Source organism: Phyllobates terribilis, unplaced genomic scaffold (genome assembly GCF_046119375.1).
Source record: "Phyllobates terribilis strain yellow unplaced genomic scaffold, ASM4611937v1 Scaffold_3__8_contigs__length_932513732, whole genome shotgun sequence".
NCBI lineage: Eukaryota > Metazoa > Chordata > Amphibia > Anura > Dendrobatidae > Phyllobates > Phyllobates terribilis.
In genome coordinates this window covers 713,609,364-713,621,489 of record NW_027362763.1, presented here as the reverse complement: position 1 = coordinate 713,621,489, position 12,126 = coordinate 713,609,364, and the positions used below count along the sequence as shown (strand labels likewise).

The window sequence follows — 12,126 nt, the reverse complement described above, 5'->3', positions numbered from 1 at the left end:
TGATCTCTCCTCGACCAAATCCCTCGCTGATCAGCTTTAATCTGCATTTCAGTTCTCTGCAGCAGGTGCATAGTGTTGAGCAATAAGGGGACAAAATTGTAATCTTCCCACCCTTACAGCGGCGGCACTCTTTCTAAAGCAGCGCACTGAGTGCCCGCCACAAGCTTGTCAGTCTACTTTGTGCTGCACAGGTAGAATCCGCTGACAAGCCGACCAAGTAATACTGAATCATGTGCACAACTGTCTTTATCCATTACTAAGAGCTACCGTACTTTTACGTTTTTGTTTTTCCCACACTTTCTGACCCCCAAGGTTAGGGCTAATAAAAAAGATAAAAATAAATGTAACAAAACTTTATAAACAAAACAATATACATTGTTATACGTTTTTAATTTTTATGTTGGATTTCAGCAAAAAGAAGAAAAAAAAATAGAATGCTAAGGGCAAGCTTCTTAAAATAAAAATGTGCTTGGTGGATAAAGAGTGGATAAGGGGTTCAATACTGAACTGGTGGAAGGGACATGGAGCGTTAACAGTCCATGGCCTAGGAGGTGCTTGCAACGTAAACTACAATCTTTTATATGTTTTGAAAGGTCCCCCAGCAGATTTAAAATTATACTCCCACGATGCTCTGACCACTTTAGGTGGCCAGGACAAGCAGCAATTGTAGTTTCACAAAAGGCAGAGTGGCCATGGTTAGAAACGATGGCTGTTCATACACCAATTAGTACTCCTTAGCGGTACTTTGTGTAAAACCTGGTTGTGCATGGTCAATTTGAAAGACGACAACTCCTTTTAAGACTGAATCCACCACGTTGATGATCTAATTTCCATATGTCCCGCTTCTCACTCTGGCCATCCAATGTCTGACCATGTCAAAGACCATTATGCCAACCATATGCACCATCGGTGGATGTTTTTGGTCCGACAAGCTCCTAAAATATCGGGTTCTACCTGCAAAATGTTTACGCTAAACCATTAGATCCCCCATTGACGGGCATAAGTGGTAATCCCTCTAATGAGTCAGTGCCACTCCCAACCACATTTCGACACAAGGCCGTACTAATGTGGCATCCGTCAACTACCTTGCCAGGCATCAGACTCGAGGTTTACTTTAGGGCAGGTGGATCATACCTGCTGGTTGTGCATGATTTAGCAAACAACCAAGCATCGCCATATCCCGAGGGGGAAGTGAAAGGCGGTGGTATATAACTCCTTGAATTCGCCAACAAGCTGCTTACGGATCAGTGTGGTGCACAACCAGCTCACTTCTTGAAAGAATAGCTCATGTTTTACAGAATTCATACACAAGACACACTGCCTGCCAAAACCACACACAATGGGGCCACACTAGTGCATACTCCTCTCCCCCGTCCACTGGATTTCTGCAGAATTCACACTAAACCTATTACCTGAACTAGACATCTGACCCCACCTTCCCCTATTAATGTGACATCAAATCTGCTGGTGCTCATTTCTTGGAACATTAGATTTGCCATTTCTTGATTATATTAGTATTAATATTGAATCCTGGGAGATTTGGGAAGAAATACCGGACCTCAGGGATGGATTCAACGGTATTTTGAGTTGAGGGCATGCACGGCAAAAACAGGAAGATCTGGCATTCAGAAAATTCCTCCGGAACTGACTAATGGTCCTCCACCGCCCGCTCCTCTGTGCCCTGAGCACTTTCACTCATAAGGCAGGAACTGTGCGCTTGTTTATGATACGGGTCTGGAGGCCAAATCCTAAAGACAAAATGTTCTTTTGGGGAGGAGATCGTGAGGGAGATTAGGGAAGTCAATGGTAATAAGGAGAAAGGGATTGATTGCGTCAAGTGCCAACATATGATTACTGCTATCTGATTATGGGATTGTGGAGCTTTGGGTGGCGGGGGAAAGAGGACATTGTGAATCGATCTAATACTTTTAAGCCTTTGCATTGCAGTATGGTGTGCAACTGTTACATCTGTAGCCGGGTGGTCCATTATTCTATAAAGGAAGTAAGACTATTTCCAACTTCTTATTTTTCTATGACCCATAAAAGCTTATTCATCTCATCTAGCAACATGATACAAAAACTCATATATAAAGGTACAGCTGTCACCACTCCAGACAGGTATGTTTTACTAAATAGAAACCAATCGTCAATTTAATCATATTTCTTGGAGAAATCACAAACGGCACAACACATTTTATAGGAAAGTCCATGGGTAAAAAAAAAAACAAAAAAAAAACGTGCAGGAGGCGCAAAACGGCAGTCATCCAACTTTGATCCACTTCGTTCCCCTACCTCCATATTTTTAGCTGCAATGCAATAAAGGACTTTTAATGGGACGGTGAATGCAATCCTTTTTTTTTTTCATGGACTTGTCTGGCAACTGTTTTCTCCAGGTTTACACCTGAGATCCCGGAGTGCCGGTTTGCAATATACTGTGTGGCAGGTAATTACATACCAGTGCTTTTGAGATTTTTGGTGCCGATTTTTTTCTTTTTTTTTTTTCTGCTCTTGGAACATTTTACAGGAAAAAAAAATATCCCATTTACTAAAACATGTCAGAAGAGACAACAGATAATTACTTTTCTCTTTTCAGGTGGTTTTCAATTGCTACTTTAATGAATTATTCAGACCTTACTTCTTTTTTTTTTAATTTAGTAAATAAGATGGATGAAACACATGAAAAATATCCACATTTGTGGAACACTGACTGTTCTCACATTAGAAGATCTTGTACGTCTGTCGGATCTCTCGACCTTAGTTGACGGCTTCATATACAGTATGCCTATGAGTAGTTCACTCATGTCCCGACCTTAGTTGATGGCTTCATATACAGTATGCCTATGAGCAGTTCACTCATGTCCCGACCTTAGTTGACGGCTTCATATACAGTATGCCTATGAGCAGTTCACTCATGTCCTGACCTTAGTTGACAGCTTCATATAAAGTATGCCTATGAGCAGTTCACTCATGTCCGGACCATAGTTGACGGATTCATATACAGTATGCCTATGAGCAGTTAACTCATGTCAGGACACCCGGCAGTCAGGCTGCGTCTTCCGATCAAGGACGGTCTGTGAACACGGACCGTGTGAAACCAGCCTAAGGTGTACTAGCAGACACTCTTAGATCGCCTCCTTACAGAACCTGCTGCTTCTTCACAGATGAGCAGTACCAGAGATGGCTGCCAACTGATCGCCCCCATTAACGTTACAGAATAAACCAGACTAAAGCTCCAACTAGAACACCTTTGTGATTCTACGCAGTGGATTTCAGATTGTACATGCAATTTAGCAGAGGGCCTTTTTTTGAAGGTAAAACTACTAAAATCCGATTCTAGTAACACAAAATGCCAGAGAGTCAAAAAATTGTGTGCAATCTCCAACTATTGAATGAAAAAAAAAATTAAGATTTCTCAAATTTATTGCCAAATGTTATCAGTCTCAAGAACTCACTCATCTCTCAGGCCTGTGCCAACTTTCTGCAAAAAAGGGGGTCATAAAATTCTGATGACCTATCCTTAGCATAGGCCCTCAACTTCAGATCGCTGGGGTTCGACACCAGGCACCTCCAACAATCAGCTGCTATTTGTTCCTGCAACCGCTCGATATAAACGCCTTGAATGGAGCTGCAGAATCTATTTTTTGCTGCTCTGCAGGACATGGCAGCAAACATTACACATTCAAGGGAGATGCATCTGTGCAGCTTAATTCAATGCGTTTATTTCTGGCCAGAACTAATAGCAGCCGAATGGTGGGATCCAGCTGTTGGACCCCCACCGACTTGATATTGACGATCTATTCTAGGGATAGGTCATCAATAATGTCCATGACTGTCAACCCCTTTAACCAATGATCTCTGCAAGATTTCAGGAGAACCCTAGTTTGCGAGCATGGCTCTCAAACACGTCAAAAGGTATGAATACTTATGCAATTCAGTCTTTTCGAACCCAAAATAAAATTTAAAAAGGAGCCGTACGGACGACACAATATAAAATTCTATCCTAATATGACAACCTACTTATTTCCACACCATTGCCCTATTAGTTAATGCGATAACACAGCAAAACAAGAAACCGCTCAAGCGGGGCGTGAATACTTTGTAATGGGCACTGCATCACTCACCAGGTGAAGTGTTTGCATGGTGAGAGCTGTGCCGCGTGTGCCAGGCATATTAATGATATTAAGAGAGGGAAATGCACCTAATGACTCATATTAAGACTACAAATAATTACTTCAGCTTTCAGAATAATTATTGAGACGTTTAGCTGGATGCCAAGTAGGGATTTAGAAGCAATTAAAATGTTAGGAGTGGTGGATGGGAAAGCCAGGAACGTTCAGGATAACCTTTACAGTATCGCCACACCCTGACACCGTGATTTCAGCACTATTCAATATTACGGAGCGCTGACATGTTTTTCCTACATTAACTTAACCACCGTGGAGGCTAAACGGACCCTCCAGCAGTAGAGGCATTACTCATAGGAGCGCAGGTGAGTCCACCCACCAGGATTAAGCAAGACACGGCGGGGCGCAGGAGCCTACCTTTTACACCTTTACCAGCCGTCGATTCCACTGCAGTTTTGCTCCATATTAACATGACTCCACCAGAATCTCCAGCCAGTACATCTCCATTGGGAAGAAAGGCTAAGCATTGTACAAACTTTGGTTTCTCATATTTCTGCAAAGAAAAGTTGGAACAATGTAAGTGTTGGACACCCCGAACCACTCAATGCAACTCTATCGTGCCACCCACCATTTCAAAGCAACACCATTGTGTAAACCAACCATCCAATGCAGCCCCATCGTGCCACCCACCCATCCAACGCCACCCTATCGCGCCACCCACCCATCCAACGTAACCCTGTCGAGCCACCCCCCATCCAACGCAACCCTATCGAGCCACCCCCCATCCAACGCAACCCTATCGAACCACCCCCCCATCCAACGCAACCCTATCGAACCACCCCCCCATCCAACGCAACCCTATCGAGCCACCCCCCCATCCAACGCAACCCTATCGAGCCACCCCCCCATACAACGCAACCCTATCGAGCCACCCCCCATCCAATGTAACCCTATCGAGGCACCCCCCACCCAACGTAATCCTATTGCTCCACCACCCATCCAATGTAACCCCATCGAGCCACCCCCCAGCCAACATAACCCCATCGAGCCACCCCCCAGCCAACGTAACCCTATCGAGCCACCCCCCAGCCAACGTAACCCCATCGAGCCACCACCCAAACTATAAAATCTAATTTTAATATGTGGCTAAAGACGCAAGAAAAAAAAAAAAAAGTCTGCATTTTTTTAATTAAAATTAGAAAATTAACAACATGTTGATATATAGCAAATAATGAATTTAACAAGCATAAGATGCTGCACATGCACGGCAATATCTCCTCATTGACATTATGATGCTCGCCAGATCTTAAATCCTGAAGGCTAGAAACGCCCAGAACACAAGTATGAAACCCTCTGTGCCACCTTACACCATGTTCTCGAAGACCTTCACCACATAAAACTTCCCCCAGAGAAGCACAATGAACCCCAAGAACTACAAAGCAAGAATAAAAATTATTTCCCTACCCCAAAAATCCCCTGTTTTCTTGCCAGAGAGTTTCCACTCCAGGTCCAGAAGAAGATGTGAGATTTCCCACAGGTGACTATCGTGTTGGCATCAGTGGGATGGAACTCTACAGCCAGGACCACCTCATTAGTAGTCTATGAAAATAATGGAAAATAAAGAGAATATTTAAATATCATTTCACATTTATAGTCATAGTAAGCAAAAAGATAGATTCCAGACTCCAAGAACTGCAGTTTTTTTTAGGGACCAAACTAATTCTGAACATCTGAAACGCAGTCAAAACTAAAAAGCAACCGCGTGAACCACCCGCAGGGAAAAAAGTAGGAATTTCACCAGAAACGCGTGTTCAGAAATGTGGAAGATCTCTGATAAATCATTTACACTTGGTAGGATTAGAAGACCACAGCCCTGGCACAGGAGAATAAAAGATCTGCCGGCCATTCGGACATGTGGCCTACATTTGGGATGACGGCAGAACTGGCACAATACAGAAGTGATTTTTATTTTTTGCTTATTTTTTGGCAAATATACAGCAAATTCTCATGTTATTACATGCGCCACTGATGATTTTAGAGTAAGCTGCATCTTTTTGTCCGTGGCTCTTCTCCATCCCTGCAGGTTCTCTGTAAGGCCCTGCTCACACCGTCAGCATTTGATGGAAGATATGGGCATGGATTATATTTTTTTTTGTTTGGGGGGGGGGGGGGGGGGGATAAAATAAAAATACTAATGATAATATAATATTACTTATAACGTTATTTTATTTATCTTTTATTATATTAATATAATAAAAAATTAAATTATAAATATATCATTTTTTATTACTATTACTATTTTGTTATTCTTATTTTAATAAAATAGTAATGCACTAAAATAATGATAATATAATATTTATATTTTATTAAACGGTAATTTTTATTATATTAAAAATAAAAAAATAACAATACTAATAAAAAATATATTTATGATTTATTTTATTTTTATTAAATAAAATATAAAAATACAAATAAATTCTAATAAATATATATTAATAGTATTTATAATATTTTATCAGCAAATCTGCTCTTTTATTAAAAAAATATATATAAATTGTTTATATGCATCTGCAGAAAAACATTGGTCTTCTCGTTCTTCATGAGCATTCTTTAATAGATCCAATTTGGCTTGTAGATCCACAAGCACATCAGCAGCAGCCTCAGATTACTCACGCGCGTCTTATAATAAATCAGTGAAGTGTGAACATAAACTAACACAATAAACCGGTGCATGCTTAGAATTGAGCAAAAAATGATTCATACTGTAGTCACTTCTCTGGGTGACATCCTCGGTGCTGCTTGCACCCACTAGGGTACCCACAATTGAGCCCTAGTGAGCGCAGGAGGCGCCTGGATAGTCCGGCTGCCACTACAGACCGGACAGGTCGCTGGACCAGGGCAGTGTGAACCCTTTTGCTCAGCTCTAGCCATGTTCACATCTCGGTTACAGATTTTTGTAGGCTTTTTTTCTCCATGAATACGACGTACACTTCATCAGAGCCGGACATTGTGTGGATCAGACGACAGCCCCGGCACTGCCCCATGGGGTTTTAATTTATAACAGAGGCTCAGATATGAACAGCGACTTAGGGTCAGTTTACACTAGCCGACCGGTGGCAATAAACATCCGCCGATCGGCTGCCAATAACCAGTTTACACAGTCTGAGCACACGTCAGATGCGCATTGATCAATCTGTAATAGATCGTTTAGTGCACATTGATCTCGACATAGCGAGTCCAGTTTACTCAGGTAGACGTGCAATGCCGAGAAGGATGAGATTTTGTGCAGATCATATGATACGAAAGTTTCACCCGACGAGCGTTCGTTGGTCACACGCAAACATATATAATTTTACATTTCTTCCCTGGTATTAAGTTTAGAGAATTATACCAATAGTTATGTTTTATTGGACAAGTTTTACAGATACATACTGTGGTTACCCTGGATGGTAATATTTTAATGGAGGAGGCTCAAAGGGTCTTCCAGACTGATATAAAAGTGCACCGTGCAAAAAAATAAAAATAAATTTAAAAAAAAAAAAGGTCTCAATTAGGGCAAATATAATATATATATATATATATATATATATATATATATATATATATATATATATATATATATATATATATATATATATATATATATATATATATATATATATATATACATACATACATACATACATACATACATACATACATACACAGTACAGACCAAAAGTTTGGACACCTCATTTAAAGATTTTTCTGTATTTTCATGACTATGAACATTGTACATTCACACTGAAGGCATCAAAGCTATGAATTAACACATGTGGAATTATATACTTAACAAAAAGTGTGAAACAACTGAAAATATGTCTTATATTCTAGATTCTTCAAAGTAGCCACCTTTTGCTTTGATGACTGCTTTGCACACTCTTGGCATTCTCTTGATGAGCTTCAAGAGGTAGTCACCGGAAATGGTCTTCACTTCACAGGTGTGCCCTGTCAGGTTTAATAAGTGGGATTTCTTGCCTTATAAATAAGTTTGGGACCATCAGTTGTGTTGTGCAGAAGTCTGGTGGATACATAGCTGATAGTCCTACTGAATAGACTGTTAGCGGCTTTTTTCTTGCCATAATACAAATTCTAAGTAAAGAAAAACAAGTGGTCATCATTACTTTAAGAAAAGAAGGTCAGCCAGTGCGAAAAATTGGGAAAACTTTGAAAGTGTCCCCAAGTGAAGTTGCAAAAACCATCAAGCGCTACAAAGAAACTGGCTCACATGAGGACCGCCCCAGGAAAGGAAGACCAAGAGTCACCTCTGCTTCTGAGGATAAGTTTATCAGAGTCACCAGCCTCAGAAATCGCAGGTTAACAGCAGCTCAGATTAGAGACCAGGTCAATGCCACACAGAGTTCGAGCAGCAGACACATCTCTACAACAACTGTTAAGAGGAGACTTTGTGCAGCAGGCCTTCATGGTAAAATAGTTTCTAGGAAACCACTGCCAAGGACAGGCAACAAGCAGAAGAGACTTGTTTGGGCTAAAGAACACAAGGAATGGACATTAGACCAGTGGAAATCTGCTTTGGTCTGATGAGTCCAAATTTGAGATCTTTGGTTCCAACCACAGTGTCTTTGGGCGACGCAGAAAAGGTGAACGGATGGACTCTACATGCCTGGTTCCCACGGTGAAGCATGGAGGAGGAGGTGTGATGGTGTGGGGGTGCTTTGCTGGTGACACTGTTGGGGATTTATTCAAAATTGAAGGCATACTGAACCAGCATGGCTACCACAGCATCTTGCAGCGGCATGCTATTCCATCCGGTTTGCGTTTAGTTGGACCATCATTTATTTTTCAACAGGACAATGACCCCAAACACACCTCCAGGCTGTGTAAGGGCTATTTGACCAAGAAGGAGAGTGATGGGGTGCTACGCCAGATGACCTGGCCTCCACAGTCACCAGACCTGAACCCAATCGAGATGGTTTGGGGTGAGCTGGACCGCAGAGTGAAGGCAAAAGGGCCAACAAGTGCTAAGCATCTCTGGGAACTCCTTCAAGATTGTTGGAAGACCATTTCCGGTGACTACCTCTTGAAGCTCATCAAGAGAATGGCAAGAGTGGGCAAAGCAGTCATCAAAGCAAAAGGTGGCTACTTTGAAGAACCTAGAATATAATACATATTTTCAGTTGTTTCACACTTTTTTGTTAAGTATATAATTCCACGTGTTAATTCATAGTTTTGATGCCTTCAGTGTGAATGTACAATTTTAAGTCATGAAAATAGAGAAAAATCTTTAAATGAGAAGGTGTGTCCAAACTTTTGGTCTGAGATATAGATATATATATATATATATATATATATATATAAAATTACCTTTATCTCTGCTACTTTGGACTTCTTTTGCCAGTCCCACACGGTCAGCATGTGTTCATTAGAGTCATCGATCACAGCCAAATGTACCCCCGAGTCCTGCAATACAATAACCAAAAAGTATAAAGAGCCAAAATCTTGCCACAATAATCTGAAGGAGTGATTACCTCCAAGTGTGTCATATACAGAGAGGTCATTACTTTAATTTCATACATTACAAATGCAATTTATTAATGTGGCATGCTGGTAAAAGTCTTGAAGGCTGCAATTCCAATTAACACCACTAGATGGCCACAGAGACGCACAGCATAAACTTTTCCTAACTTTTCCGCAACTTTTTTTTCCCCTTTACAGAATAAATCAACAAAGTAAAATACATCGAGCAGCCTCATAACGCAAGCTTCAATACTTAAGTACCAATAAAAGTTCAGAAGTCATTTTTATTTGTAACATAAAATTCACATGCGGCGTCACAAAACATAAAATTGTATCAGTAACATTTACCGCTTTTGAGAAATCCAGGCATCCGACGCCACGCTCAAAGGTCCCGAGGCCGATGACTTGCAACGTGGAGAGACTGACAGAGTCCCAGACTCTTACATGAGGTTGTAGAGGCTGCACAACAATGAAAACATTGTAAAAGTAAAATTTGATAAAAACTATAACTAATCTTCTGGCTACAAGGGCCATAGGAAAGATATGTAAATGAAAGTCAGAAAATTGCTTGTGAGGCACCTCAGAAGTCATCAGCCATCTTACACATATGGGATAAATGGTATGCTGGTTAGAAGAACTCATCAGCTAAGAAGGGGAGAACTTCTAGATCGGTGGGATCTGACAGCTTAGATCCCAACTCTGATCTCCAGAATGGGGCACTTGTTTCCCTGTCTGAACAGAGCAACGGCGACAGCCACACAACTTTTCTATGGGACTGGTCCATACCCATGAGCTCACCGCTTTCAGCGAGACGGCTGTCAGGGTTATCTCTCTCCAAAACGCCCAATCCTCATCTCCACCAACAAAACCTGTCGAAGGCCCTCACCAAATTGTAAAGCCTGGTCTCTCCAAAGTTGTTGGGTACACCAGATTTCTGTCGAATGCATATAGGGGCCTTTAAACTTAAAGGGGTATCCGGGTTAAAATAAGTTAAAGGGGTATTCCAATCTACAAGATCCTATCAATATGTAGTAGGTGTAATAATAATAAAAATATTAGCAAATACCGCCAATTAGAAATGTAATATAGTTTTTCTGATTCGCCATGTCTCTTTCCTCATGTGCAGACGTTGCCGGACCTTAGGCATCCATGGTTACCACCACTAGCAACTAGCTAACTGTCACTATATCAGTGGTCATAACCATGGTTACCTAAGGTCCTACAATGCCTGCACATGAGGAAAGAGGCATAGCAAATCAGAAAAACTGGCATACAAAGCCATCCACAACCTGTTTCCTCCATACATCTGTGACCTAGTCTCCCGGTACTTACCTGCACGCAACCTCCGATCCTCACAAGATCTCCTTCTCTACTCCCCTCTTATCTCCTGTTCCCACAATCGCATACAAGATTTCTCCCGTGCATCCCCCCTACTCTGTAACTCTCTACCTCAACATATCAGACGCTCATCTATCATGGAAACCTTCATAAGGAACCTGAAGACCCACCCCTTCCGACAAGCCTACAACCTGCAGTAATCCTCTCTCCACCATACCGCTGCACGACCAGCTCTACCCTCACCTACTGTATCCTCACCCATCCCTTGTAGACTGAGCCCTCATGGGCAGGGTCCTCGCTCCTCCTGTACCAGTCGCTGACTTGTACTGTTCAAAATTATTGTAATTCTTGAACTGTTATAAAATGTTAATAAAAATTATTGAAACACAAAATTATTGTAAATGTTTGTGCTTTGTATGCCCCATTCATATGTAAAGCGCCATGGAATAAATGGTGCTATAATAATGATAATTATACTACATTTCTAAATGGAGGTAATTGCTAATATTATTATTATTATTCCTACTACATATTGGGATAGTATCTTGGAGATGGGAATACCCCTTTAAGGGTAGCGGCATACACACATTAGAAGATATTCGGCCATGCCTGTCGACTTCAGAAGGACATCATTTTATGTGTATGGGGGCCTCCTGGCTATTCTCCCGACAGGGGAGGAGTATGGCAGCGACTTTTACCTCTGTGCATGAGTGAGGCGGGAGAGAAAGCTGTCTGCCGAACCATGGGTTGAAAGTCCTCTCATGTGTAAGGACCGTTTTAAAAAGGGTTTTCAGGTGAAAATAAGTTTTCACCGAACGGTAGGGTAGGCGATCACTTGTTGATCGGTGGGTGTCCAACTGCTGAGATCTGCACAGATCGACAGACCATGGTACTTTTATCCCCGTTAGAGTGGAGTGGCGGAGCACATGCTTGACAGCAGCCCCATAGAGAATGAATGGAGTGGCGGAGCGCATGATTAACGGAAGCCCTATAGGGAATGACTGGAGTGGCGGAGCACATGATTAACAGCAGCCCCATAGGGAACATATGGAGTGGCAGAGTGCATGATTAAAAGCAGGACCATAGGGAATATATGGAGTGGCGGAGTGCATGATTGACAGAAGCCCCATAGGGAATGAATGGAGTA

The 12,126-nt window shown here is 41.7% G+C and overlaps 1 protein-coding gene across 8 annotated transcripts in view; it reads right to left on the bottom strand.

The window, feature by feature from the left end:
• The window catches only part of EML4 (EMAP like 4), a 123,225-nt gene that overhangs the window by 21,462 nt on the left and 89,637 nt on the right, over positions 1 to 12,126 (bottom strand). For all 8 annotated transcript variants that reach the window (XM_073672029.1, XM_073672021.1, XM_073672022.1 and 5 more), the window contains 4 exons: positions 9,990 to 10,100; positions 9,489 to 9,584; positions 5,589 to 5,723; positions 4,542 to 4,677 (listed from right to left, as the gene is read on the bottom strand). In XM_073672029.1, coding sequence (XP_073528130.1) covers positions 4,542 to 4,677; positions 5,589 to 5,723; positions 9,489 to 9,584; positions 9,990 to 10,100 — 478 coding nt within the window. The remainder of the gene's footprint in view (positions 1 to 4,541; positions 4,678 to 5,588; positions 5,724 to 9,488; positions 9,585 to 9,989; positions 10,101 to 12,126) is intronic.